At 53.0% G+C, this 27,246-nt stretch overlaps 1 protein-coding gene across 1 annotated transcript; it reads left to right on the top strand.

Annotated features, from left to right (window-relative positions):
• The first annotated feature begins 1,229 nt into the window (after window positions 1-1,229).
• Window positions 1,230-27,056, top strand: USP33 (ubiquitin specific peptidase 33). Its single transcript, XM_078865287.1, is given in 27 exon segments — window positions 1,230-1,239; window positions 1,927-2,009; window positions 5,741-5,842; window positions 6,264-6,317; window positions 6,546-6,608; window positions 8,336-8,488; window positions 11,473-11,572; window positions 11,760-11,829; window positions 12,517-12,630; window positions 12,882-12,960; window positions 13,608-13,814; window positions 14,964-15,182; window positions 15,184-15,280; window positions 15,719-15,859; window positions 16,113-16,223; window positions 16,956-17,166; window positions 18,020-18,114; window positions 18,764-18,797; window positions 19,262-19,307; window positions 19,500-19,680; window positions 20,062-20,188; window positions 21,009-21,178; window positions 21,381-21,462; window positions 22,036-22,144; window positions 22,899-23,001; window positions 24,174-24,242; window positions 24,704-27,056. Coding segments are annotated over 25 exon segments (3,132 nt in total). The 5' UTR covers window positions 1,230-1,239; window positions 1,927-2,009; window positions 5,741-5,761; the 3' UTR covers window positions 25,120-27,056.
• Window positions 27,057-27,246: the final 190 nt, after the last annotated feature.

Below are 27,246 nucleotides of genomic sequence, written 5' to 3'. Positions count from 1 at the left end.
TACTAACAACATCATCAGCAGCAGTCAGTACTAACAACATCATCAGCAGCAGTCAGTAGCAGTCAGTACTAACATCATCAGCAGCAGCAGTCAGTACTAACAACATCATCAGCAGTCAGTACTAACAACATCATCAGCAGCAGTCAGTAGTCAGTACTAACATCATCATCAGCAGTCAGTACTAACAACATCATCAGCAGCAGTCAGTACTAACATTATCAGCAGCAGTCAGTACTAACAACATCATCAGCAGTCAGTACTAACAACATCAGCAGCAGCAGTCAGTAGTCAGTACTAACATCATCATCAGCAGTCAGTACTAACAACATCATCAGCAGCAGTCAGTACTAACATCATCATCAGCAGTCAGTACTAACAACATCAGCAGCAGCAGTCAGTAGTCAGTACTAACATCATCATCAGCAGTCAGTACTAACATCATCATCAGCAGTCAGTACTAACAACATCATCATCAGCAGTCAGTAGCAGTACTAACAACATCAGCAGTCAGTACTAACAACATCATCAGCAGTCAGTACTAACAACATCATCATCAGCAACAGTCAGTACTATCATCATCATCAGCAGTCAGTACTAACAACATCATCATCAGCAGTCAGTAGGAGTACTAACAACATCAGCAGTCAGTACTAACAACATCATCAGCAGTCAGTACTAACAACATCATCATCAGCAACAGTCAGTACTATCATCATCAGCAGTCAGTACTAACAACATCATCATCAGCAGTCAGTAGCAGTACTAACAACATCATCAGCAGTCAGTACTAACAACATCATCAGCAGTCAGTACTAACAACATCATCAGTAGCAACAGTCAGTACTAACAACATCATCAGCAGTCAGTAGCAGTCAGTACTAACAACATCATCAGTAGCAGTCAGTACTAACATCATCATCAGCAGCAGCAGCATCATCATCAGCAGTCAGTACTAACAACATCATCAGCAACAGCAGCATCATCAGCAGTCAGTACTAACAACATCATCAGCAGTCAGTACTAACAACATCAGCAGCAGTCAGTAGCAGTCAGTACTAACATCATCAGCAGTCAGTACTAACATCATCAGCAGCAGTCAGTACTAACATCATCATCAGCAGCAGCAACAGTCAGTACTAACAACATCATCAGCAGCAGCAACATAATCAGCAGCAGTCAGTACTAACAACATCATCAGCAACAACATCATCAGCGACAACATCAGCAGCATCAGCAACAGTCAGTACTAACAACATCATCAGCAGCAACAGTCAGTACTAACAACATCATCAGCAACATCATCAGCAACAACATAACCAGCAACAACATAACCAGCAGAAGCAACAGTCAGTACTAACAGCAGTATCAGCAACATCATCATCCTCATCAGCAGCATCAGCAATATCATTCGCAGCACGAACAGAATAAGCAACATCATCAGCACTAACACCATCAGCACTAACATCAGCATCATCAGCAACATCAATGATAGCGTTATCACTATCGTCAAAAACATCATCATCAAACATCAACACCGTCATGCAACATCATCACTAACATCAGCAGCAGCAGCATCGCCATCGTTAAAAACATCAGCATCGCTGATCATCATTGGCATCATCACTAACATAAGCAGACGCATTATCTTCGCAAACATCACCATCAGAAACCTCGTCCTCTACTGATTCTCATTCTCATCTCTCTCATCCTCTGGTCTGATCTACTCTTCGTTCTAATTACACTCGAACTCTGTTCACCTCGTTTTATTTTCGCCATCATCACCACCATCATCACCACCACCATCATCACCACCACCATCATCACCAACTTCCCTCCTCCCCCCCCCCGTATCTTCCTCCTGTCCTCCTCCCCTTCCTGACCACCTCCTCATTCTCTCCGCTCCTCTCCATCGCCTCCCCCAAGCAGCACCACCACCTCCTCCTCCTGCCCCTCTCCGCCATCACCACCTCCTCCTGCCTCATCAGGCCTGGCCGCGTCATCGTGAGGAGGTGAGCCCTCTTCACCCAGGCAGCAGCAGCAGCAGGTCATTGTCACGTCTGTTCTATAACAACGTTGTTGTGTTGCGAGTGTTGTTGTTGTTTGGTTGTTGTTGCTACCGACAGCCATGCGAGCTCGCGGTTGTTTCGCGTCTGGGTTCGTGGCGTAGGCAGCGATTCGCATTGAAACGCAACGAGCGTTGGCTTCGCCCCCAACACGAGCCGTGCCATCACTAGCCATGGCACCAGACGTGTCACATCAGCCAAAACAAACCGTAGCACTAACACTGGCACCAGCAATAACAACCTACCGAGGCACTAACACTTGCCTTCGTTGTAGCCCTGTCGCTAACCCCAGCCGTAGCACTGACGATCGCACTCTTCCTAAAGCTAAGATTGCCACTAAAACTAGCCCGACCATTAACGATAGCCATTGCACTCGCCCTCGTTCTAGCACCGGCTACACAAGATTCGGCACCCTCATTGTCGTGATTACAGCTTCATGGACCGTCGCTGCACCCATGATCATGATGATCAGGCACATTTCACTGCAGGGGTCTCATTACTGCTGCTTAACGCTCTCGCGAGCACATTTCACCAACCCACAGCCAACGTCAGACACTACTCTGAGATTAACAGAGCATGCCAATCAGTAGAAAGCCATTTAAATTAATTTATCTCAATTGTACCTTTCATTACTCCTTTACAGTGCCCCTATTTATGAGGAACGAAACGAGATGTTATTGCAGGTTCAGGAGGAGAGAGGCGTCCAGTGCAATCCAGAATCGAGCACATTCTCAGACGTGGAAGCGTGATGAAGGAAGTTCGCTACGAAAGGATGCTGGCGGCGCTGATGATGCTATGTGTGATGATGATGCTGGCCCAGAATAAAGTCAAATGTTTAGATCTGCGGGGCACATTTTCACAGAGGTGAGAGCGTGATGAAGGAATCTCCGGAAGGGCTGTGAATGTCGGTGTAGAGGTCAGGAGGCAGACCGGCCATGGAGGCTGCTCGACAATTTGAATGAAGGGAGTGGGCAGGGAGCGTGCAGCAACTTGAAGAGGAAGACAGCTCGGAGTGGACAGGATCGACATCTCGATGTAGTTGGACTATGGCACTGTACAGTACCGTCAACAAAACACAGCCCCACCATCGCAAAACAATCCTCGCCTGGTGCCCATTGTCACGCGTGGCATGCGGGCAGTGAGGCGCGGGTACACGAGACACACGCGCAGGTAGCCAGGCTACATTCCTCCGACCAGGCTCCCTCCCCCAGCCAGGTCGCATGTTCACGGTGAGCAATGCAGACCTGGAGGTGGGAGCAGAAGAGACCCAGAGTCTGTGTGTGTGTGTGGGATGCCTGGTCTGTGTGTGTGTGTGGGATGCCTGGTCTGTGTGTGTGTGGGGGATGCCTGGTCTGTGTGTGTGTGGGGGATGTCTGGTCTGTGTGTGTGTAGGGGATGCCTGGTTTGTGTGTGTGTGGGGGATGCCTGGTCTGTGTGTGTGTGGGGGATGCCTGGTCTGTGTGTGTGTGGGGGATGCCTGGTCTGTGTGTGTGTGGGGGATGCCTGGTCTGTGTGTGTGTGTGGGATGCCTGGTCTGTGTGTGTGTGTGGGATGCCTGGTCTGTGTGTGTGTGGGGGATGCCTGGTCTGTGTGTGTGTGGGGGATGTCTGGTCTGTGTGTGTGTAGGGGATGCCTGGTTTGTGTGTGTGTGGGGGATGCCTGGTCTGTGTGTGTGTGGGGGATGCCTGGTCTGTGTGTGTGTGGGGGATGCCTGGTCTGTGTGTGTGTGGGGGATGCCTGGTCTGTGTGTGTGTGGGGGATGCCTGGTCTGTGTGTGTGTAGGGGATGCCTGGTCTGTGTGTGTGTGGGGGATGCCTGGTCTGTGTGTGTGTGGGGGATGTCTTGTCTGTGTGTGTGTAGGGGATGCCTGGTCTGTGTGTGTGTGGGGGATGCCTGGTCTGTGTGTGTGTGGGGGATGCCTGGTCTGTGTGTGTGTGGGGGATGTCTGGTCTGTGTGTGTGTAGGGGATGCCTGGTTTGTGTGTGTGTGGGGGATGCCTGGTCTGTGTGTGTGTGGGGGATGCCTGGTCTGTGTGTGTGTGGGGGATGCCTGGTCTGTGTGTGTGTGGGGGATGCCTGGTCTGTGTGTGTGTGTGGGATGCCTGGTCTGTGTGTGTGTAGGGGATGCCTGGTCTGTGTGTGTGTGGGGGATGCCTGGTCTGTGTGTGTGTGGGGGATGTCTTGTCTGTGTGTGTGTAGGGGATGCCTGGTCTGTGTGTGTGTGGGGGATGCCTGGTCTGTGTGTGTGTGGGGGATGCCTGGTCTGTGTGTGTGTGGGGGATGTCTGGTCTGTGTGTGTGTAGGGGATGCCTGGTCTGTGTGTGTGTGGGGGATGCCTGGTCTGTGTGTGTGTAGGGGATGCCTGGTCTGTGTGTGTGTGGGGGATGCCTGGTCTGTGTGTGTGTAGGGGATGTCTGGTCTGTGTGTGTGTAGGGGATGCCTGGTCTGTGTGTGTGTGGGGGATGCCTGGTCTGTGTGTATGTAGGGGATGCCTGGTCTGTGTGTGTGTAGGGGATGCCTGGTCTGTGTGTGTGTGGGGGATGCCTGGTCTGTGTGTGTGTAGGGGATGCCTGGTCTGTGTGTGTGTAAGGGATGCCTGGTCTGTGTGTGTGTAGGGGATGCCTGGTCTGTGTGTGTGTGGGGGATGCCTGGTCTGTGTGTGTGTAGGGGATGCCTGGTCTGTGTGTGTGTAGGGGATGCCTGGTCTGTGTGTGTGTAGGGGATGCCTGGTCTGTGTGTGTGTAGGGGATGCCTGGTCTGTGTGTGTGTGGGGGATGCCTGGTCTGTGCGTGTGTAGGGGATGCCTGGTCTGTGTGTGTGTGGGGGATGTCTGGTCTGTGTGTGTGTAGGGGATGCCTGGTCTGTGTGTGTGGGGGATGCCTGGTCTGTGCGTGTGTAGGGGATGCCTGGTCTGTGTGTGTGTGGGGGATGTCTGGTCTGTGTGTGTGTAGGGGATGCCTGGTCTGTGTGTGTGGGGGATGCCTGGTCTGTGCGTGTGTAGGGGATGCCTGGTCTGTGTGTGTGTGGGGGATGCCTGGTCTGTGTGTGTGTAGGGGATGCCTGGTCTGTGTGTGTGGGGGGGATGCCTGGTCTGTGTGTGTGTAGGGGATGCCTGGTCTGTGTGTGTGTGGGGGATGCCTGGTCTGCGTGTGTGTGGGGGATGTCTGGTCTGTGTGTGTGTAGGGGATGCCTGGTCTGTGTGTGTGTGGGGGATGCCTGGTCTGTGCGTGTGTAGGGGATGTCTGGTCTGTGTGTGTGTGGGGGATGTCTGGTCTGTGTGTGGGTTTTGTTACCTATTATTTTTGTGAGTGTGTTGTGTTTGAAAGGTTCACCAGGGTGCTGTGTGTGTCGTGGGTCGGTCACGTGATGTGTGTGTATGTGAGAGCATGGTGTGTGGCGATGACACCTGGGGTGTGTGTGAGTGATGTGAGCATGATGTGTGGAGGTAAGACCTGGGGTTTTGCGTTTAAAGAGGTTACCTGGATGGGGGGGGGGGGTATGGGGTTGTGTCCAGGTGTGTGTGTGATGTCACCTGGTGTGTGTGAGCGTGGTGGTGCACGACTGGGTTAACCGTGGCGCGGAAGTTGTGTATATGCATGGTGTGCGGCTGGGCTAACTGTCCTGTGTGTGTGCTGTGGGGTCAGGTTAACTGCCGTGTGGTATTTGTGATGCGGCTAGCAGGGCCGTGTGGCCGACGATATGGGCAGCTCTGAGGGGGAGTGTGTGCACCTCGGCAGCGTTGGGGAGGTTACGAAGGAGCAGCTCATCCAGAAGTCCAAGGTGGCTCCAAAAAGCATGTCTCCGCACACCTCGTGCATACGCAACATGGCACTCGCACCAATCCCAGCTCTTACTCTCGGAATAACCAAAGCCTCAACACTAACACTTTCCATATTCGTAGTTTGTAACCGTAGCTCTGACACCCTTATTCAAAGCAATGATCACATCCCGCTGTGCGATCGCAATTGCCGATCTCAAACACCGAACCGCACAGGAACACCGTTGCCTGCCAAGCTCATTCGCTGGAAACTTTTCAGATATTCACCAGGCTCCTTTTGAAGCCACCCAACAGCTGAACATGTATCAAGTTATAATCTTTGCTGATTGACATACAGATGGCTATAAGCTTGAATACTAACTCTAGCCTTGACACTCGCCCTGGTCGTGGAGCTAAACACTGTGGCCCCACTGTATGTTACAGGGAACCTGCCAGTCGTGCGCAGCGACTGGCCCCAACCTCTGGGCCTGCCTGCAGGTGAACACCATTCACGCGCACACACACACACGTGCACGCGCGCCTGCATTACTCATCCAAGCTTAACAGAAATGTTACAACTCGAGCCAACTAGCGAGTGTGGACTTTGCGATTGTACGCGCGTCAGCAGCAATGAAGTTGATCGCGATGGTTAAAGGTGTTTGATGCCTCCCGCCTGACCATGACACTCCCGCGTGTCTGTGTGCGTCTGTTCATCTCACCGGAAAGGATGGCTGCACATACGTGGGCTGTGGAGAATCGTTCACTGACCACAGCACTCTGCATGCGCAGGTACGCATGGGAGTGCCCGTGCTGTGTGCACGAGCATGAGAGGGAGGGTTTGTCGGAGGTCACAGGACACCACTACATTGGTGGCATCAAACTGCTGCACCTAGCCTGGCACAAGAGCGATGTTGACATCACTGTTGCTCTGGATGTATCGGGAGTGGCAGCAACATGGTCGACACATCCTGCTGCGAATCTGCCGACCTCCGTTAGCTTTCCGGCTGTGGCTAACATCGGTAGCAAGTGGTAGCATAACTCATCCACCTCCCCTAAGTTGCCTGAACCTTAAGCGAGTGTCTGGTAAGGTGTGTACATCAGCACTGGGAAGACCAGTGCAACCGATCGCGGTACTAGCAACACGACTCCGTTGCGTACCATACCAGCCTTCATAGGTGCTTGCTAACAGCACTTAACCCAATAGTCTACGAGGCTAAACAAAGAATCTCTGAAGGCATAGACTCGCACCAAGGGGAACTGAAAATGTAGTCATGGGTGGAGTGACAAAGCCTTGTTTGTGTACGCTGCAAACGATGGTGGTGGGAAATGATGGTTTCTCTTTGACTGGTAGTGCTAGTAACCCACCATTTTATTCATAATCACAAAGTGCATTCAGATAAGTGCAGTGGCAATGTGCATCGAGTGTATATGTTGGCTGTGGTTGTGATGATGATGCATCAATCCAGCATGCACGTGAGTTACGTGGTCTCAACAGTTTGCGTGTGTCAGTTGTAGGTGATGCATCGGCTGTCACTGCAATAGGCAGCCGAGATAAATTATCATTAATTTGTAATTTCAACTTCTGTTTTTGGAGCATCACTGTCTTGAGTTGCAGTGATTATAATATTATTATTTATCCAACAATATACAGTCACACTCGGTCTGAAGACTTATTATATAAGATTTGCTACATTGGGGGTTTCACTAAAACCGATTATATTGTGTGTTTTTAGCTATAGTAAGAAACCGTAAATCCCGGTGGAAGTCCATGCAGAACAGGGAGAGAATATACAAACTTGCACACTCAAAGGTGCCCAATTGATGAATTAAACCCAGTTCCTTCTTTCTGTGAAGTCCAAGTGTTACCGCTGTGCCACCCAGAAGCCAACAGCACCTTATGGGTGGGAGTGGCCCCTTCCACGTGTAGTGAGTCACTTCGGAGACACTAATAGTAGGAGCCATACACGTTTATTCTACACTCTCCACAGTCTAGGGGATAACTATATAAGACTTCGTGGACGACGGCTCCATTCCCAAACCACAGCAGCCTCGAACCAGCGTCGGGGCCTCCCTTTTATCCTCCCCAGCGTGGCCTGGCTCCGCCCTCGGCCACGCCCCCTTCTAGAACCTACCAGAAGGTTCTGGGCTCTGCCCCACGTGTCCCCTCCGTCACCTTTACCCTACATCCGTGCCTGTCACGTGTCCGACTGTCAGACCGGCCACTGTATCCTCAAATGCCCTTCACTGCCAGCAACCGGCGCTACGCACTCCTGGGCACACTTCACCTGCCCTGCTGGTAGACCGGGCCACTACACCCACCATCCCGCAGTCTACCATTAACCAGCGCTACGTGCCGTAGTGACCCATTCTATGTCGCTACACTAGCACTATCCAGGCTCAAACCCGCTTAGCTTGCCGCTACCGCCGCACGTACTCCGGGGAGGTTTCGGCCGTTCGTGGCACAGCCCTTACCTAGTGCCGACGGCTCATTGCGCCGCGTGTGTGCGTGTGCCCAGACGAGCAAGCACAGCCTGACGGTGAACCTCACGACGCTGCGGGTGTGGTGCTACGTGTGCGAGCGGGAGGTGTTCCTCGACAAGCAGGCGGCGGTGGCGGCCGGCGGCACCGCGCCCTGCAAGCCCCCGCCGGCCGCCGCGCAGCCCATGCCGGTACGATCGCACTCGCGCTCGCACGCGTGTGTGTGCGCGCGTTCATGTGTGTGTGCGCACGCTCGTGTGTGTGTGTGTGCGTGCGCTCTCTCGTGTGTGTGCTCTCTTGTGTGTGTGCGCTCGCGCGCACATGTGTGTGTGTGCGCGCGTTCATGTGTGTGTGCGCACGCTCGTGTGTGTGTGTGCATGCGCACTCTCGTGTGTGTGCTCTCTTGTGTGTGTGCGCTCGCGCGTGTGTGTGTGCGCGCTCGCGCGTGTGTGTGTGCGCGTGCTCACGCGTGTCTGTCTGTGTCTGTGCGTGCTCGTGTGTGTGTGTGTGTGTATGCACACGCTTGTGTGTGTGCCCTCGTGTGTGTGTGCGCTCATGTGTGTGTGCGCACTTCTGCTTCCCCGTCCATGCTCACGTGGGACGCTCCAGATAAAGTGTTTGGGGCTTTGAGAATAATTCACCCTCCAAATATGACACAGAGTAGGATGCGTTTTCAAGCGCTGTAAAATGCAACCAATCGTACATGCAGATGTTAATTAGTGTACACCTGCTGTGCGTATATATATATTTAACCCTTTTGTCAATCCACTGCTGGATGAGGGAGGGCGCCATGTGGGTCGTGGGGGTCACTTGACCATCCTTCACCACGCCGGTCAGTACGGGTGGGTGAAGGCTCGCAGCATAGATGGGCCGGCATGACGGTGCAGTACAACATTATAATTTGCTGCACCATTGTCTGCTGCGAACTCCATAGCACCTACGTGTGCATGCAGTTCAGGTCTTGGGTCGATGAGTAACTCACCCTCCACATTTGACCCGATGCGAGCGAAATGTATTTCCATTTGGTAATATGCAACGTTGCCATGAAGTCGCGAGTCACTGGGGTAAATACCGTTCACTCTGCAACACTAACTTATGAGGTGTACATCCACCAGAGCCTTAACAGTTTTACTTTGAACTGCTGTAAAAAAACACCAGAGTACTGCGGTACATGAAACGTAGTCCGACAAACCTTACGTACCCGAGAAAGTTTCCCAAATAATTTACAGGTTTTGTATTATATGATTGGCACACTTGTTTAGCCAGGAAAGCCTCACTGAGTCTCAACACTCCCTTTCAGGATGGTCCTGCCCAGTTCTCGCAGAGTGGGGTGCGATGTTGCCGTGTGTTATCGCGATTGAATAATCTGCCGGTATTGTGTTTATTAGCATTTTGACCGTTTTGGCCAGTGCCGTTCATGTCGTGTGTGTCTGTGCGCTTGCGGTAGTTTCAATGAAGGAGCGCATGTTGCCACGGTTGCCCTTGATGTCGGTCGTCAGCCGTGGCCTCGTGAAATTAAAAGCAAAAAGATAAAAGGTGCAGTGCGGGGTCGATGAATAATGTAACGAGCGGCTGTCGACAACCGCCTGCCGCCGCAACGCAAACTAAGTGGCGCGGCTCTTCGCCTGCATGTAGGCCAATTGCATGCGAAGCGTAATTGACGTTTAAACGTTTGCGATTCTTTTGTTTAAACGATTGCGTTAGCAGTTATGCGGAGACGTCTTGGGAAAATATACTGCCCAAGTCAGCGTTTACAGTTGTGCTGTGCACGGCTCTTCCGATGCTGTCTCATGCCGAGCGACGTGCGGTACGACCCGGAAACGCATTTGGCAACGTTCAGAAATTCTCACTCTCGTGGAAGAAGGTCTTGAGTAAAGACCGTTCTATTCACGTGCATGATGGCAGCAGTAGCAGCAGCAGCAATATGTTCAGTCGAGGTCTGCTGCCAACGACAAGAGGGCTTGAGGAGAGAGATCATTCGTGTAGTTTTGCTATTTCCCCCTCTGTTAAAGAGTGCAGAGTACAGTGGTTTATCTTTTTGGTCCATATTTTGAGTTGCATGGCCACCAATCTGCGCCTTGTCGTTTATTATTACATTCATGAAGGAGGCGTGCGCATCGGCCTGTTGATGTTCTGATGCGGTTGATGGTTACACCAGCTTCTTAGAGGAGTAATGTCAGCTCCAGGAGATGTGATGCTTGGGTCTTGAATGAGGTGTGTATTCGGGACTTCAACATCGGGACAATCGGCACTGCAACAAATTCATGCGTTCACGTCGCAAGTGGTTTCTGCGCAAGCACTCAACAGCGTCCTCATTCAATCGTGAGTGGCGGTATGGCGACCTGGAGCAGCGGCAGCGTTCCTCACGGGAGCGTTTGATCGCTAACCCCACACAAGATGGTCACGGTTTCAGTTTTCCCCGGTCGTTATTGGACGACCGCATCGGCACATCGCAGGCACGTTTAGCCCTCCTCTCCAATACTGATGGGCAATTAATAATTAGCTCGTAGTGCGACTGCGAGCCACAAACCTCATATCATGGCCCACATGGTAACGCCACTCCCCGTGTCCATCAAGTCTATGAGTCTCTATGCAAGTCTACGGGTGAATGTCAATCTGTGGGTTTCTATGTAAATTTATGGCCCTCCATGTTAGTCTACATCTTGAACCATGGACTTCTTAGTAACGCCACTGCCCGCTTCAATCACTCGCTGGCAGAGTTTCACATAATCACCAGGCTACTCCTGGAGCCGTCCACTGGCTCGCTCACCAAACTTCATATAGACATTTAAATGTTGCCAATCAGCTGTCTGCAATATTAAAGAAGAGCAACATTTTGCGCGCAGCCCTATAACACGGCAACCTGAGTTCGACTCCCGGCCATGCCGAACATCAGTGACGAGTGATATCTTAACTGGTCCCGGGCACTCACCTTCACCAACCAGCACTGATGTGTGTTTACCCAGGAATGCCTCACTGATGAGTCTCAAGCCTATTGTTCAGGCAGCTGCCGAGTTTTCACAGGAGGGAGGGTGATATTGCTGCTGCTGCTGTGTGTTATTTGCAGGTTATTTTTCAGCATTGGTGTGTATGTATGCTCACACTAATGGCACTTGCCCCAAAAGTCTGTAAAAGCTATATGGGAGATTTTGTCTTGTGGACTATCACTCGCCAGGACGGGGGCATCCGAGGAGCCTCACCCATCAAGACCATCCCTGGGACATCCGGCGAGGAGGGAGAGTCCGAGATCGACGATGACGACCTTCGACCCCGAGGTCAGGGCCGCGGTGGAAAGGTCACCAATTATCGTGACGATGGCTCTGACGATGATAATGATTTTAACGTCAATTCAAATCGATTCTTGGGCTTGCGATGCGCTCGCTTGCCTCGTGGAACGCACCCAGAGCGTTGCGCCAGCGGAGACGAGAGTTTTAGTGAGCGACAGCGATCTCTTCCTTACAGGCCTCACCGGTCTGAAGAACATTGGGAACACGTGCTACATGAATGCCGCCCTGCAGGCGCTGTCTAACTGGTGAGTGGCCCTCCAAACTCGGCGTGCGGGGCGTTGACCTCGCGCACTTTAGCTCGTGCGGGGTGTCGGCGGCGTGGACCTGCGTTCCGGTGCTTCAGATGAAAGGGTGACTGGGAGCGACGGCCATAGTCGGAGGAAGTAAACTGTGTGTGGTGTGCTGGGTGTCTAAATATCTTGCAGGTCGCTGGCCTGGACAGACCGAACCGAAATTAATCACGAGGCATGAATAACATCATGTACCTGCAATAATGCAGTGTTGTGTGCGTGCGTACATGTGTGTGCGCGCGTGTATGTGTCTCTGCTTGCATGTTTGCCCTTGTTTGTGTGTCCATGTGTATGTTTCTGTGTCCATGTGTGTGTCTTTGTGTGTGTGTCGTGTAGCGGTTAGTGCGTTGCACTACGATTCCGGTGACCCGAGATCGATTCCCGCTCATGACCAACACCCCTCGGTCAACTCATCCTTAAATTAGTACCTGGTGTGGTGTGTAAAACATCACCACTGGGGAGACAAAGGCGGCCGGACATAGTGTTGGCCACCCACCCCCTCGTGTGCCGTGCCAGCCTTCATAGGTGCTCGCTAACAGCACTTGCCCCAGCAGTCTGTTCAGGCTATACGGGGGATCTTTGTGTTTCTGTGTCCGTGTGTGTGTGTGTGACTGTGTGTCTGTGCGCGTGTGACATGAGTAGCCCTCCGCTCACCCAGTTCTTCCTCGAGTGCGGAGGGCTGGTGCGAACCGACAAGAAGCCGGCGCTCTGCAAGAGCTACCACAAGCTCATCTCCGACATCTGGAACAAGAAGAGGTGAGAGCGGGAGGGAGCGTGCGTCAGGGTCGGGATCACAAGGTGGTGCGCTTCCCCCTGCAAAGGTTTCAAATGGAAATGTCATTGTCTAGTGAAGTGACGCCATCGGAACGATGAGAATACCATCTAGAGAAAACAAGATGAGTGGCTGCCGTGTTCTTTCATGGAGGAGGAGCGGCGGATGGATCATGACCGATGATGATAATGATCAATTTCGCGGGACGTCATGTCGTGTGTTGTATCAACCGTAGGCACGGCTACCTGGTTCCCACGACTCTGGCTCATGGAATCAAACTCATCAACCCCATGTTCCGGGGTTACGCACAGCAGGTACGTGTGGCTACCTATAGAACTGTACGCGAGGGTCAGTGGTGGTGCTGGCAGGGTGGCCATGGTGACACGGCAGTTATGGTGGTGACGGTGGACTGGTCATGGTGCGGTGGGTGATGATGAGACCGTGGCGGTGCGGTGGTGACATGATAGGAGTGATGATTGTGACACACCGATAGGGGCGATGGCTTGGTGATTGTGAGACTGCGTTGGTGGGGTAGCGACAATTGGGGTGGTTTGTTGGGAGAATGATTCTGTGATTTTGGAACCCTGTTGGTGAGATGGCGATGGTCACATTGAGTAGGACGTGGCTTTGTGATGGTGAGACTGTTGGGCATTAGTGGTGATGCTATTGCGATGGCTTGGTGATGGAATGATGCAGTGGTTGCGGCACCCTGATCTTGCTGCAGTGATGGGGGTGGTGGTGGAGCGATGAGCGCGATCCTGTTTTGATGGGGCTTCGATAGAGCTTGTGCGTTGGTGATGCAATGGTGGTGGCGATTACGTAACGCCACTTCTGCGTGCAGTGACAGTAACGGTAGCGGCAGGCCAGCAATGGCGGTTCGGTGACCACTGCCGGTTGATGGCAAACTGCGGTTCCAGGGCAGCTCAGAATATTTACTTACTCTGGAGGTTGCCTCTCGCAGGACGCCCAGGAGTTCCTGCGCTGCCTTATGGACCAGCTGCACGAGGAGCTCAAGGAGGCTGAGCCGGATGATGCCCCTGCGCCGGGGCCCGCAATGGAGCAGCTGGCACCGTGCGAGCAGCACCGCACCCACTCCGACGACGAGCTCGTGTCCTGCGACTCGGGCATCAGCAGCGAGGTGAGGGGGGGGCGCCCCCCGCGATCTGGGGTACGTGTGTGTGTATGTGTTTGCGCGTGTGTTTGTATTGTTGTTCGTGGCCAGATAGAGGGGGCTAAATGTACGTACAGTATGTTGAACTTCGTTCACACCGTACGTAGCCAACCATGCTAATCGGAGGTGTGGGGGAGGGACAACAAACTAATCAAAAAAGCAGTTAGAAAGAAATTAGTTTTCAATCTCGATCTAAAAGTGCATAGTTCTAGTCGGTTCCTAATATCAAACGGAAGAAAATGGGCGTTGCGTGGGCTAGGGAGGAGATGGACTGATGCGGTACAGGAGGATGTGGAGCTGAGTGGACTTCCCGATGACCGCTATCAGTGGTCTCAAGGTCGGCCTCTATGGAGGAGATTCGTGCAGGACGCTCTTGTACAGTTGGTGGCAGTCGCCCTCCAGCATCAGCGGAGAGTCGGTCCACTCATGGCACATGGGCCTGTCCCGTGGCCTCCTGCTGACAGCAAGCCGTGCACGCTTTTTGTTGCTGCGTCAAAGTACAGCTAGCCTGGCACAAGCGCCGGAGTGACGTCACCGCCACTTAGTGGTGAATAGCGGTTGTTGTTAATGTGGTGAGGTAGTGATGATGATGACACGCCTGTGTGTTGTTGGCATGCTAGTGGGCCGGGCAGTGTGGTGTCAGTGATGTAATTTATGCCGCACTGAACTGTTGGTCGCATGTGAATGACTCTCTGGGCGTGTTGCGCACATGGACGAGTCCACCCCTGCTCATGAAACCACTAAGCTCACCATCAACATCGTCGGGCCCTCAAGCCCCCCATGGATTGTTTAAGACGAGGCAGACGTCTGTCACCGACCTTGTAGAGACTTGACGGTCGCCCTTCGCTATCCTGGGTCCACCACTTTTCTAATAACTCCACTGCTACCACCAGCTGTCCGCACCTCCGATTAGCACAGTTGGCTATGTACGGAAGAATTTCAACGTGCACACATACGTACATCAGTGAGATTTTGGATGAGGCCGTATTCGGCGTTCATTGTGAACCAACGCACCAGACCCTAGCAGACCAAGCAAAGCGACGGTGCATTGACGATGTGCCGCGTGTGAGCATACGTGCGTGCAACGGTGCTCATCGCTGTCACCTTCCTCCCCTCCCGCCGCCGCCAACCCCTTGCGCCGTGCAGTGCCGCGAGCGAGCCAACCTCGTCGAGGACCAGGAGATGGAGATGCTCATGCAGGACGAGACGGCGTCGTCGTCGATGGCGTCGTCGTCGGCGGCGGCGCAAGAGAACCAGCACCTGCCGCCCACCACGCGCCACCGCGACCGCAAGCGCCGGCTGCACCGCTCCAGCTCGGCCGACTCGGAGAGCGCCGAGGGGACGGAGGGGGAGGCGGGGTGCGAGGGGGGGGGGCGGCGGCGGTGCAAGCGACTCGTTGGGCTGCGGCGGCCGCACCTCCCCGCCGGCGCAGCGCAGCTCGCCCGTGCCTCCGCGGCACTCCGGTGAGACGCCCCCCGGCGGTTCGATTGCTTCGCTCCGTCGCTGTGCTTGGCGACGCGGCGACGCGGCGACGCGGATGGCTCGGTGCGCACTGCCGGTCCCGCTTGTGGCCGGGGAAACTTTTTGTACACAGCGTGGTGGTGCAGTGCCTCGCATCAAGGAGGGCCTGAGTTTCACTCCCTATTCAGGCTCATTTCTGCGTGCAGTTTGTTTCTCCCCTGTTCTGCGCGAGTTTCATCCCTGGTTCTCGAGTTTTATTACGATTTGCCAAACATCCCAATGTAGCAGGGCCCTCCTGAGAACGAGTCTTTCGACTCGTTGGGCTTTTCCTGGCACGAGAGAGAGGCCTTCATCCAGAAGTGGATAGACAATGGTTGATGACGACGATGACGACGACTGCAGTGGATCGGACATTGCGACGTGCTGCGTGTGCCGTGCAGACCCCGAGAGTGAGCACGGCGCGTACACGCCGTCGCGGCCGTCTAGCCCGGCTCCCGGTGATCGCGTCTACACCAAACTGTCGAGCAGCCCGCCCCGCGCCAGCCCCGTGCGTGCCCCACCGGGGCTGTCCCACGGCAAGGGTACGCACCGTCGCCACTAGGGATAGAGAGGGGGGGGTGAGCGGGGGGCGATGTCGCCCGTGCGTACGTGAGTGCGCGTGTCCAAACACCATCAGTGCTCGCCAACAGCGCTTAAGGTTTTGGTAACACCACCCCCTCGTGCGCCGTGCCGGCCTTCATAGGTGCCGCTCGCTAACGGCGCTTGCTGTAACGGCCGTGTAGGCTACACGGGGGACCTTTGCCTCTGTTGTTTGTGCGTGTGCGCGTGTCGCAGGCTCGTCCTTCATGTCGAAGAAGCGGCAGCAGCCAAAGTTCCGGAGCGTCATCTCAGACATTTTTGACGGTTCCATCCTCAGCTCGGTGCAGTGCCTGACGTGCGACAGGGTGAGCCCCTGCCACTGCCTCCCCTTGCCCGAGTACAACTGTTGGTTCCTTTCCTTCATGTGGGATTTAGGGATCAAGTGTGGGTGCTCCTGCCTCTTAAAAGACGCCCAGCCAGCGTCGAAGAGTCAGCCAAGATATATTCCATAGGTGCATCTCGGGAGCTGCTTCTAGTGGAGGCCCCTTGCACCTGCAGTGGCGCGAGCAAGCACTTGCAGGGCTGCACCTTTAGCTTGATGGTTGAGAAGCGGTAGAGCTGTGGTGCTGTTGAATGCGCACAGTGCCCTTAACTCGGCGACGTGAGTTCGGTTCCATTCCTGGCCACGACTAATGTCGGGGGGAGCGATATCCATGCCGGTCTTGCAGCTCCTTTAGGTCCTTACCCCACACCTCTGATTAGCACGGTTGCCTACGTACGGTGCGAGAGAAGTTCAACGTCCATACATGCACGCGTACAGGTCGACTCGGCCTTAAGTAAACACCTGGTCAAACTCGGCTTTAAATGAGTGGCAGGGAGTGGTCCATTGCGTTGGCCAAGTGAGTGGGTGATCGACGTCGGGGAGAGGGGGGGGTGGTTTGGAAACCGCGGTCGAGTGCGAGGGGTCGTCGACTTTTCAAACGACCTTCGGGCAGCGTTGTTTGAAAACGTCGATGAGCCACGACGCCGAGGCACGGGGCCGTCTAGGCAGGGCAGTCACGGCCGTGGTTGTGACTGTGGCTGTGGGTGCGGCGCCGGCGGTGGACGGTGGCGCGCGGCTGCGTGCGGCCCAGGTGTCGGCGACGGTGGAGACGTTCCAGGACATCTCGCTGCCGATCCCCGGCAAGGAGGACCTGGCGAAGCTGCACTCGGCAGCCCACCAGGGCGCCGCCGTCAAGGTGGGCGGCGCGTGCTCTGACGCGTACAGCTCCCAGAGCTGGCTCACCTTCCTCATGGACTACATACGCAGGTGAGTGCGGCGCGGGGGTGCTGAGGTGAGACGGGGGCGGGAGGGGCCAGTGGGTGGAACGCCTGCCAGGGGTCTGGACAGCAGGGTGGTGGTGCAGTGTTTCAGAGCTCTGGGGTTGATTCACGAGTCGGGCGACCTTTCTGTGTGGAGTCTATAGGTTCTCTCCCCCTGTTCTTTGGGTTCTCCGGTTTCCACCCATAGCTAATTTAAACTGTACAATATAACTGGTATTGGCCTAAGCATCGCCAATGCTGCAACAATTACCTGCAAATTACTCAATTGAGATCACACACAGCCACAGCAATATTGGCGGGACCCTCCTGATTATGCAGTCTGGAGACTCGTTTAGACTTTTCTGGGTTAACACACATCATAATGATAATAAATCATAGATTTGTAGTCGAGGCCACGTACATTGTGTCGTTACGACCTTCCACCACCTGACACGGCCACACAAATTAAATTGTCACGTGGTGTTCCAGCATTTATTATCATATCAGCTCCCCAGAATTCTCGCAACAAAATGTTGCAAATCCGTTTTGTTTGAAATTGCGTCGAGCGTTGTCAGGACAAGATCCAGGCAGAAAGTCCGGATTAAACTCCATTGTATCGACTGCCTCGTCGGGAGATCGGATCGAACCGGCCCCCCCTAGATTGTGAGTCCAGCGTGCTGCCTATCGTACAGCGGGCAGGGTGTGATCGCTAGAGGACGCGTTCGCGGTGAGCTCGGCACGCGGCTGGCGTGCCACGTGGCCGCCCTTGTGGCACGCCGGCGCACGGGTGCCCTTCGCGGAGTGCCCGGCAGGGGCGGAGGGCGCACGTCACATGTCGGGTCTCCCACCGTGACGCGCAGGTTTGTGGTGTCCTGCGTTCCCAGCTGGTTCTGGGGCCCCGTGGTGACGCTGCAGGACTGTCTCGCCGCCTTCTTCGCTGCCGACGAGCTCAAGGGTGAGGGAGCGGCCGCCGGCGCTCACTTAGGTCCAGCCGGCGCTGTCTCGTGCTGCTGGGGCGGCCGCCCGCGCCGCATCGCCAGTGCCCGTGCCCGTGACAGCTGTCCGTGGGGTTTGTATGCGGTTGGGGGGAGAGGCTGCCGTTTCCGGCAGCATGGGGCGGGAGTTGAACCCACAACATCAGCCGCTTCCCATTTAACGGCTTTTTCTTATCGATTGGTGGATCGTTGATTTGTTATTGCATGGTGCAAGCCCCTTTCAAGGGATGATCTCGACTTTGTTGAAGGCCCTAACCCCCCCTTCCCCCTCCCCCACCCTAAGGGATGCCCTGGAACTCGTCGGTGCTGCCCCGGTTGTTTTGCCCTTAGGGCTGTGCCGGAGTTTTGTTTTCCCCTGCTCTAACCACCCAGCCTCCTCCGTCATCCTCTCCCGCAATCTGGCTTTGTGTTGCATGATGTGAAATATCTTGAGTTGCATTCGCATTTGGACGCGATAGGAATTGTTGTTTTGCGTGTGAACCAAAGCCTAGATCGCCCCATAACATTTATGATGACAATGATGTTGTTCCAATGATGATCACCCTGCACTCACATTTTCTCACTGCACCCCCGTCCTCCTCCCCCCCCCCCGCCAACCTGGTGGGATAGGAGACAACATGTACAGCTGTGAGCGGTGCAAGAAGTGAGTGACTCCCACTGCTCACATTGCATCTCAAGCGCAACCGCTGCCCTCTTGACTTGCCCTCATCTGTTATCTTCCACCCACCACCACCATCTACCTACCACCCACCATTCACTACCCACCACTTACTACCCACTACCTTGCCACCCACCATCCACCACAGTCTACCACCCACCGATGAGATAAAATTGTGTGCAGGAATTGGATGGATGTTGCATCCAGAGACCATGAGTAATGGCAATGGCTTGGGGTGAGGGGGAGGTGGGAGAAGGCCTGATGATGATGAGCCCTATCCATCGTGGAAGCCCTAACTCTAACCCTTGCCCCCAGTCGTATCCCTAACAGCATCCTGACCCCATTAATCTGAGCTTCAACCCAAGTAGATCCAGGGAGCATGGAACCACCTAGGCTCTTCACGCTGCCCTCTGAACTCTGACCCCCACGTGTTTGTATTGTGCCTGCAGGCTGCGCAACGGCATCAAGTACTGCAAGGTGCTCAAGCTGCCCGAGGTCGGTGCACAACGACATTTCACGTCCATTGCACGTTACATGGGTCCACCTGGACCCCCGCCTCTCCTCTGGGTCCCGCTGTGTCACGCTACGTTCACTGTCATGTTATAAAAATGAATTTGAGAGCTTCCTTGAGATGAAACAATTCCACTCGCGCACTCCCCCCCCCCTACTTCTGTGCCCCCCTCTCAGATCCTCTGCGTCCATCTCAAGCGCTTCCGGCACGAACTCATGTACTCCACCAAAATCGGCAGCCATGTGGCGTTTCCCACCGAGGGCCTTGAGATGCGGCCCTTCCTGGCCAAGGAGAGCCAGTCCCAGGTTACGACCTACGACCTCCTCTCCGTCATCTGCCACCACGGAACAGCTGGAAGTGGGTCCCACCTCTTGCGCATTAATTGGCTGATAACGTCTTAATATATATAGATGACTGCAGATCTCGGACACATACTGCTTGTGACAGCTCGCCGCCTTCCATCTTGCTTCCTCAGCGTTCATGCAAATTGTGAGATGCAATTTGCATGAACAATTAAGCTATATAAATCAAATTTAGTTTTTATAATTATAAATTAGACGTAATACAAATCCACATTGTATTATAATCCCAGCTCAGTGCTTTGATCTCTGAGCCACCTGTCGACTAGCCGTGTCTGTACATTATAAATATGTATCCATTTATCGGCGCCGGCTGCGTGGCCTCGAGTAACAGGGGGGCGACGGCTCACGGACACCCTCCCTGCCCGTGACCCCGCAGGCGGACACTACGTGGCGTACTGCCAGAACGTGATCAACGGGCAGTGGTACGAGTTCGACGATCAGTGCGTCACCGAGGTTCACGAGACCGTCGTGCAGAACGCCGAGGCCTACGTTCTCTTCTACCGGTGAGTGCCGCCCAACGTTCACGGCGCGTGCAAACCGAGAACCCGTGACCCAGCGCTTTGCCTGTCGCCTCCTTGACGCTGTTCAATCGCTACTGCCGTGGTTTACTCTTCCCCTGAGCTTGATTCGTCGATTTTTCATGCACACTTTTTGAGGACTTGGTTTTATTCTACACTGTTGAACCATCACACTGCGGGTCACAAGAACTCACTTTCAGACCAATGCCCCAGGTCACTTGCAAATTACACTCACCCTGGCCTCTTTGAGTTCTCACCACCTGATTATATCCAAAGCCCGCCACAAACAAACTCTTGTGTCCTATACGCCATGGGGAGGCCTTCTTCCAGCAGTGGATTGACGAAGGGCTGTGCATTTAAACAAAAATTATCACGATTTTATTATGACGCTGATCATTACGGATATTCTATTGAAGTCAGTTTGGAATGACCCTGAGACGGATATTCTCCACCCCTCCCCTTTCCTCTGCCCTCCTCCCCACTCGTCCTGTCTTTGTGCCGCTCCTCCCCTCCCCCCCTTCATCTCAACGTTTCCCTTCTCTTCCCTCTCCGTCTCGCTCCTTCCCGCTCACCATACCTCGCTTCATCTCTCCTCCCCTCTCTTCCACTCCCCTCTCCACAACTCGCTCTGCCTCCCCACTCATCATCACTGCTCACCTCCCACGTCTCTCTTCTCATCTCCTTCACTCTCCTCCCTGCACCTCCCCTCCTCACTCCATATCTCACTTCCCTCCTCCTGTTCCCTCTGCGTCTCTCTCGCCTCTCGCCTCTCTCGCCTCTCTCGCCTCTCTCCTCCCCGCTGCAGCAAGAGTAACGAGGAGGCCATGCGCGAGCGGCAGAAGGTAATGTCGCTCGCGGGGCTCAAGGAGCCCAGTCTGCTCGAGTTCTACATCTCCCGCCAGTGGCTCAACCGCCTCAACACGTTCGCCGAGCCTGGGCCCATCACCAACCAGGACTTCCTGTGCTCCCACGGAGGTGCGGCTGTGACCGCCGTTGACCTTGTGTGGCTGGTCGTTGAGTTAGAAAGTCACCTGCTTCTCTCACATTCACACACAACTGTCGGTATTATTTGTCAAATTGTTACATTGAGTGTGCGTTGCGCTTGCAAGCAGCACTTGCCCCAACAGTCTGGTAAAGGCTCTGCGGGGGATCTCTGTCTGTGTGTGTGTTTCATCAGGTGTTCCACCACACAAGTCGAGCTACATAGACGACCTGGTGGTGATTCTCCCGCAGAACGTGTGGGATTACCTTTACAACAGGTGAGGCTTGTCGACTCGCTAAAACGTACAAAAACGAGCAGTAACAACAGCGTTGGTGGTGTTGGTGTCAACATCGTTCCTTGGGCGTGTGTGGTGTTGTTATTGCTCAGTTCTACAAATACAAAAACACGACACAACTACATGTGTGTGCACTGTACAAGCAATACTGTACACGTACATGTTTTTATTTTTTGCATTTGACCAGGAGAGCTGTACACATACACATTTACACATTCGCGGTGATGATGCTTTAATGTCCTTATTTACTTTAATGTGTACTATACAGTCCCGCATACTGTAAGAACGCAATAATTAGACATTTGCCATTGCGTGCGATCGTGATACGCGGGGTCCCTGACATGACATGATCGCCATGTGGAGGGAGAAATCCACGTTGCTATGGCTACGTTTGCTCGAAATGGGGAGATGGTTACAAGCACGGTTCGTTATGTAACGAGGTAATACTGTACGTCTAAAATCATACTTTTCAAATGCTGTAACAAAAAAATACGAGCTCTACATGCTGATAGCGGATCTCTGCTTGTCTCCCCCCCCCCCCCCACCAACGCACAGATATGGAGGCGGTCCAGCCGTGAACCACCTGTACGTGTGCAGCGTGTGCCAAGTGGAGATCGACCGGCTCGAGAGACGACGCAAAACCGAGATGGACACCTTCATCAGGGTGAGGTCGCCAAGACTCGCTAAGACTTGCTACCTCTTTGTGCAGCGTCCCGCAACTTCGATTAGCACGGTTGGCTCCGTACGGTGAGAAAGAAGTTCAACATGCATACATACTTTGCCAATGAGGTTAATGATAATCAGGATAATTAAGGTTTGATGAAAATTATTGTGTTTTTATAGAGCACCCTCCTTTACGGCCGGGGCGTCTCGGAGCGCTTTACACGCGATAAGCGACTTGTGCCACGTTTAATCTCAGAATCAGAGGACATCTGATGAGCTGGGAAGCTCTTTTTCACAGATGTCCGGATCTCAAAGCAGCTGTCCCTGTGCGGCGCAAGGTGACTCGGCACCTGGCCTGCAAGCGGACATTTGCCTTGCCAGTCAGGGGCGATGATTCCTGTGCGTGTAATCCTAATTTCATAATATGCGGGTAATATTTAGAATTTGGAAAACCATGACGCCGGCATACAAATGGTCTGCCCGTTTCAAATGATGTCAGGGGTTTTTTAATGTCCAGGTTGAAAGCGCTTTAATGCATTAGCTCAGTCCACCGGCCTTTTGGTCTGCCCATTTGTCTGACTCTAACAGGAGGGGTTGGGGCCACGATAATGTTCGTAAAGATGATCCGATACGAGCAAAACTTGGGTATAAAGTTTTGTTCCTGTTCGGGACCTACCCTAGAGATAAGGGGCATGTGTCCCAAAGTCTTGAGGTGTGGTCACACCATTTAGACTCGTTGTGTGTGGTGCGAGCAGAAGAACAAGGCGTTCCAGGCGGACGAGCACCCGGGCGTGATCTACTGCATCAGCATGGAGTGGTTCCGCGAGTGGGAGGGGTTCGTCAAAGGCAAAGACAGCGGTGAGTGGCGGTCACAGAAAAACCAACATCAGCATTATCAACAGTAACACCACCAGCAGCATCAACAGCATTAACACCAGCAGCAGTATTATCGCCGAGGAGGGCGGCTTAGGGTTTGGCTGTTTAAGCTTCTGCAAGCTCCCCTGGCCGATGCCTCCATATGTGCGTAATGTCGGTCTCTTTGAGAAGTGCGATGTGTGTGTGGGATCACGTGCGAGAATCTTAACGCGTTAGACTGCGGCTCGCCTGGATATCCAGGCATTCTTTGGGTTAAAAGTACAGAGTTGATACAAGGAAAATAAATATTAATTAGTTCTTGCAGGCACATTACAATTGCAGTGACAAAATGCAACAATACTTATCGGGGGTGCAGCGGTGGCCAATGGTGGAGCCAGGATTTTCAGGTAGGGGGGGGCAACCCCTCCAGCAATGAAAAATGATAGAGGAGTTGTTAGTAAGTAAGGACTTGTCCCTTGTTTTTTATCCGACGCGTGTGCGGCGATGGGCGCAGCCATCGATCGAGGGTCGAATTCGAACCGTGTGTGATCGGCATCGCGCTCGCTGAAGGTGTTTGCCTTCATGGAAGTCGTGTACTGGATACGTAACTGCGCACAATTATGTGAGTCACTTATAACTGCTTTGCCATTACTTATTGCCAATTATGGACTCGGACTATTGTCCTATCATCTCATAGTGTCCCTGGCACGTAATAATAATATGCTACACAGTGGCAGTGGGGGTCGCAAGATGCCGATGTATTACTAATAAACCCCAATGATTCGATCGAAATTTGGGATTTTGATCGGATCATTGGGGGGGCGTGTGAAACCCACCCCCCCCCCCCCCCTCCGCCAGTGGCGGTGGCGCAGTGGTTAGTGCACTACACTTTTAACCCGGCGACCCGAGTTCGATTCTTGGCTACAGCTAACATCGGCAGTGAGCAATATTGAAACCCCCATGGAGGGGGTGGTTAGCACCATGCATGCAACGAGTGCTTTCGGCTGCCGCGTGCCTGTTGTGGGCAGTACAGAGCAGTGCAGCAAAATCGAAATGTTGTATTGTACCTCTGTGCTCCAATGTCTCTGCTGCCCCCTTCAATCTGTGCTGACCAGCACGGTGAAGTATGGTCTGTTGCTGTTCACTGTTGAGTGTGTTTTGCGTTTGTGTTACAGAAGCACCAGGGCCAATCGACAACAGCAAAATTGCAGTTAACAAGGGCGGCCACATCGCAGCTAAAGCAGGTGATGGGAAATAGCCAACCGTTATGAATGTAGCGCTCACGTTGCAGCTACTTGTATTATAATAGATGGCATGATTAAGCAGTGTAGCCGTGCGTCGATTCATGCATGAATATCGATTCAAAGTTTGTGATACAAGCATGAATATTGTTTAAAAGTTCGTGATACATGCATTGAATCGCAATTGTAACAATGCACGCTTTTCAGTTTGTGTTGTGTGTAATCTTTTCTTTCAATCACATGGATTTTGAAAAGCAACTGATGAAATTGTAACTGTGTAGAATCTGGTAATTCTTTCGATGGCATCAGGAGTTGCTCGATATGTAACATCTGTACCTCCTGTATGAGTACAGTCACGTGTGTAATGCTTTCATTAAATTACCGGTGGATGTGAATAACTCCGAGCAACTCCGAGCAACAGCTGACAATCGTGAACCTTTATCGACCCCCTCTTACCACTCCAGGTGCAGACTATGGGCAGATCTCCCGGGAGACCTGGAACTACCTGGTCTCCCTCTACGGGGGCGGCCCCGAAATCACGCTGGGCCAGGGCTCATCGCAGGGTTCTTCCGGCCAGGGGCTGGCGGCCCAGGCCCAAGCCACGGCCCAAGCCATGGCTCAGGCCGTACCAGTCCAGACATCGACCCAAGTGCCGGTCCAGCTGCCACCGCACATGCCACCACCGCCACCTGCCTCGCAAGTCTCCGAGGTGGTGGTGCGGCTAGCCTTGGTCTCAGTAGCAGCAGGAGGAGCTGGAGGAGTAGGAGGTGCAGCAGCAGAAGGAGGAGCAGGAGCAGCAGAAGGAACAGCTGGAGGTGAAGACAGTGAAGACACTTCCACTATGGAGACCAAGATGGAAGTGGAGTTAGATGTGGCGTGAAAGGAGGCGAAGGTCCTGCTGTTTCGTGTTTGGTGGAGGGGAGAGAAGTGGGCTCAGGTAGAATCATGGTGGCTACTACAGCAGTTAAATAAAGGTAGTAGGGGTGTACGCATCTGCCTAGCCGCCTAGCCACCTACCCGTCTACCTGCATACCCCTGCTGCCTCTTTATTCCCCGCGCCTGTGGTGGGTTTTTTTCCATTGCGTGCCCCTTGACGCAGGGTCGCGGCAGTCCATCACCTGGGCTGTTTTGCAGTGCTGCGCTGTCGAGTTGTGTGCAAGTTGAGTGTGCGTGACTGAGTAAAGCAAGTAATTTATAGCAGAGGGGATGAGTGACGTGCAATTAACCCAATTAGAATGATCTTTGTCGAGCACTTGACGTTACAGCGTACTGTGAAATAGGACCAGGCTACTGGAGAAAGGGACCATGAGAATGCTCCGAAGTTTATTAGCAAATACTGTGCGCCCCGACTAAGCAGCTAGTTGAGTGCGTGCGTGTGTGCATTGTCGCTGGTGCCGTGCTGATGTGAAGGTGAATTTGACGGATATCCGGTCGTTGTGCATAAACGATATGCTATGATGTACACATTCTCTACGTTTTATTTATTGTGCATCTCTACGTTGTGAGGTTTCGATCGAATGGCACGTGACCGACGGTAGCGCTGTTGACAGCAGACGGACCGGTTGTCTTTCAAATGAGCGTTGCCGATCTTCCAGGCCGGTTTGCAAAAATGAGGTGGCAATGCTTTTTTTGGGGAAGAGGTTGTGATGTAACCAACAGAGAACAAGTGCAAATAATAACACGTCTTGCGTTGTATTTAGTCGTCGAACTTACCGTTCGGTGCAGCATTACGCTCTCTTGTTGGTTCATTTTATTATTAAGCCAAATTAACAGTTGCAGTCAGTTATCGTTAAACATGCGTCTGTGTTGGTCGCAAAGTAGTGCTTTGTTACGGCAGTAATTACAAGTACAGTCTCAGGAGGTGGCTGGGGTTCATTGAAAACACTATTGTATTGTTGTGGATACCAGAATATTCTCGTGGATTAACGAGGAACTTGGAAAATACATAATTCATTTCCAAGTTTGACGTCATTCCGGACACCAGAAACGCACAGGTAGCTTCGAAGCGTGTGAAGTCAGTTCAGCTTGATTCACACAATTCGCGAGGACGATTTTGCAAGAACTTGTCGTGAGAACGATTCAGGGGGAGAAACGGTGCTTGTATAAACTCTCAAACTTCTTGTTTTTTTTCCTTCCTCCAAATCCTAATTTTGTATCACATGGCACCTTATACGAACATTGAGAGTCCACATTTATAGTACGAGTTGGCCAACAGCTGAATTTATTGACATTCCAGTAGCGTTCGTGCCGCCGATTCAAGAATCGCACAATTGGCCTGTTGATGGTGATGGAACCAATTGTGCACCGTCTGTGTGGCTCTGGGTTTGTGCCCAGGTTTGTAGGGCAAAGGTTGGCCAGGTTCGACTCGCTGGTCCGGATATTCGGGGACGTTTTGCCACGCAGCGCGGTTGTGACCTGTACTCATTGATGTCGTCGGTCGTTTGCCACAGGGAGTCTTAATGAGAGAATGACCCCGTGACATCCTCTTGTCTGTTTGCGAGCTAAGGCTTCTGAATGTTGACTGATATAAACCCGAGGCAGGCAGTCTGATGAGATTCTAGCTTTAATCTCATCACTATTTGACTACAAGGCCTTTCGCCCAAGTTTGGTATGATGGTTATTAGTGTTGGGATAACGGCTCGGACTTGTTAATGTGCATTTGGAACTGATGGAGCTGGGCTTGTGAATTAGAAGGTCCATTCTCATCGAACGGCCTCTCCGCTCCTCGGCACCATGCGCTGAGCAATGCCTCGTCATAATCTTATCGCCCGCTGTGTATGGGACTCGCATTATCGCTTAATAAAGTCAGTGAAACAGTCTGGCGTCCGCGTTGTGTACAGCAGTCACAGACGGGGACATTGCCAGTTCCAAACAAACCACTCGTCGGAGACGGGAGCTCTTTCCCTCAGAAAAATACCAAATAATTAGAAAAAAAACTTGATTTTTTTTTCATCAACATATTTATCTTGCTCAAAACATGTTCCCGAAACAAGCTCACATTTGCTCC

The sequence above is a fragment of the Lampetra fluviatilis genome, chromosome 20 (assembly GCF_964198595.1).
Source record: "Lampetra fluviatilis chromosome 20, kcLamFluv1.1, whole genome shotgun sequence".
Classification (NCBI taxonomy): Eukaryota; Metazoa; Chordata; class Hyperoartia; order Petromyzontiformes; family Petromyzontidae; genus Lampetra; species Lampetra fluviatilis.
Note: the sequence above shows the minus strand (reverse complement) of the source record. Positions and strands in the feature narration are given on the sequence as shown.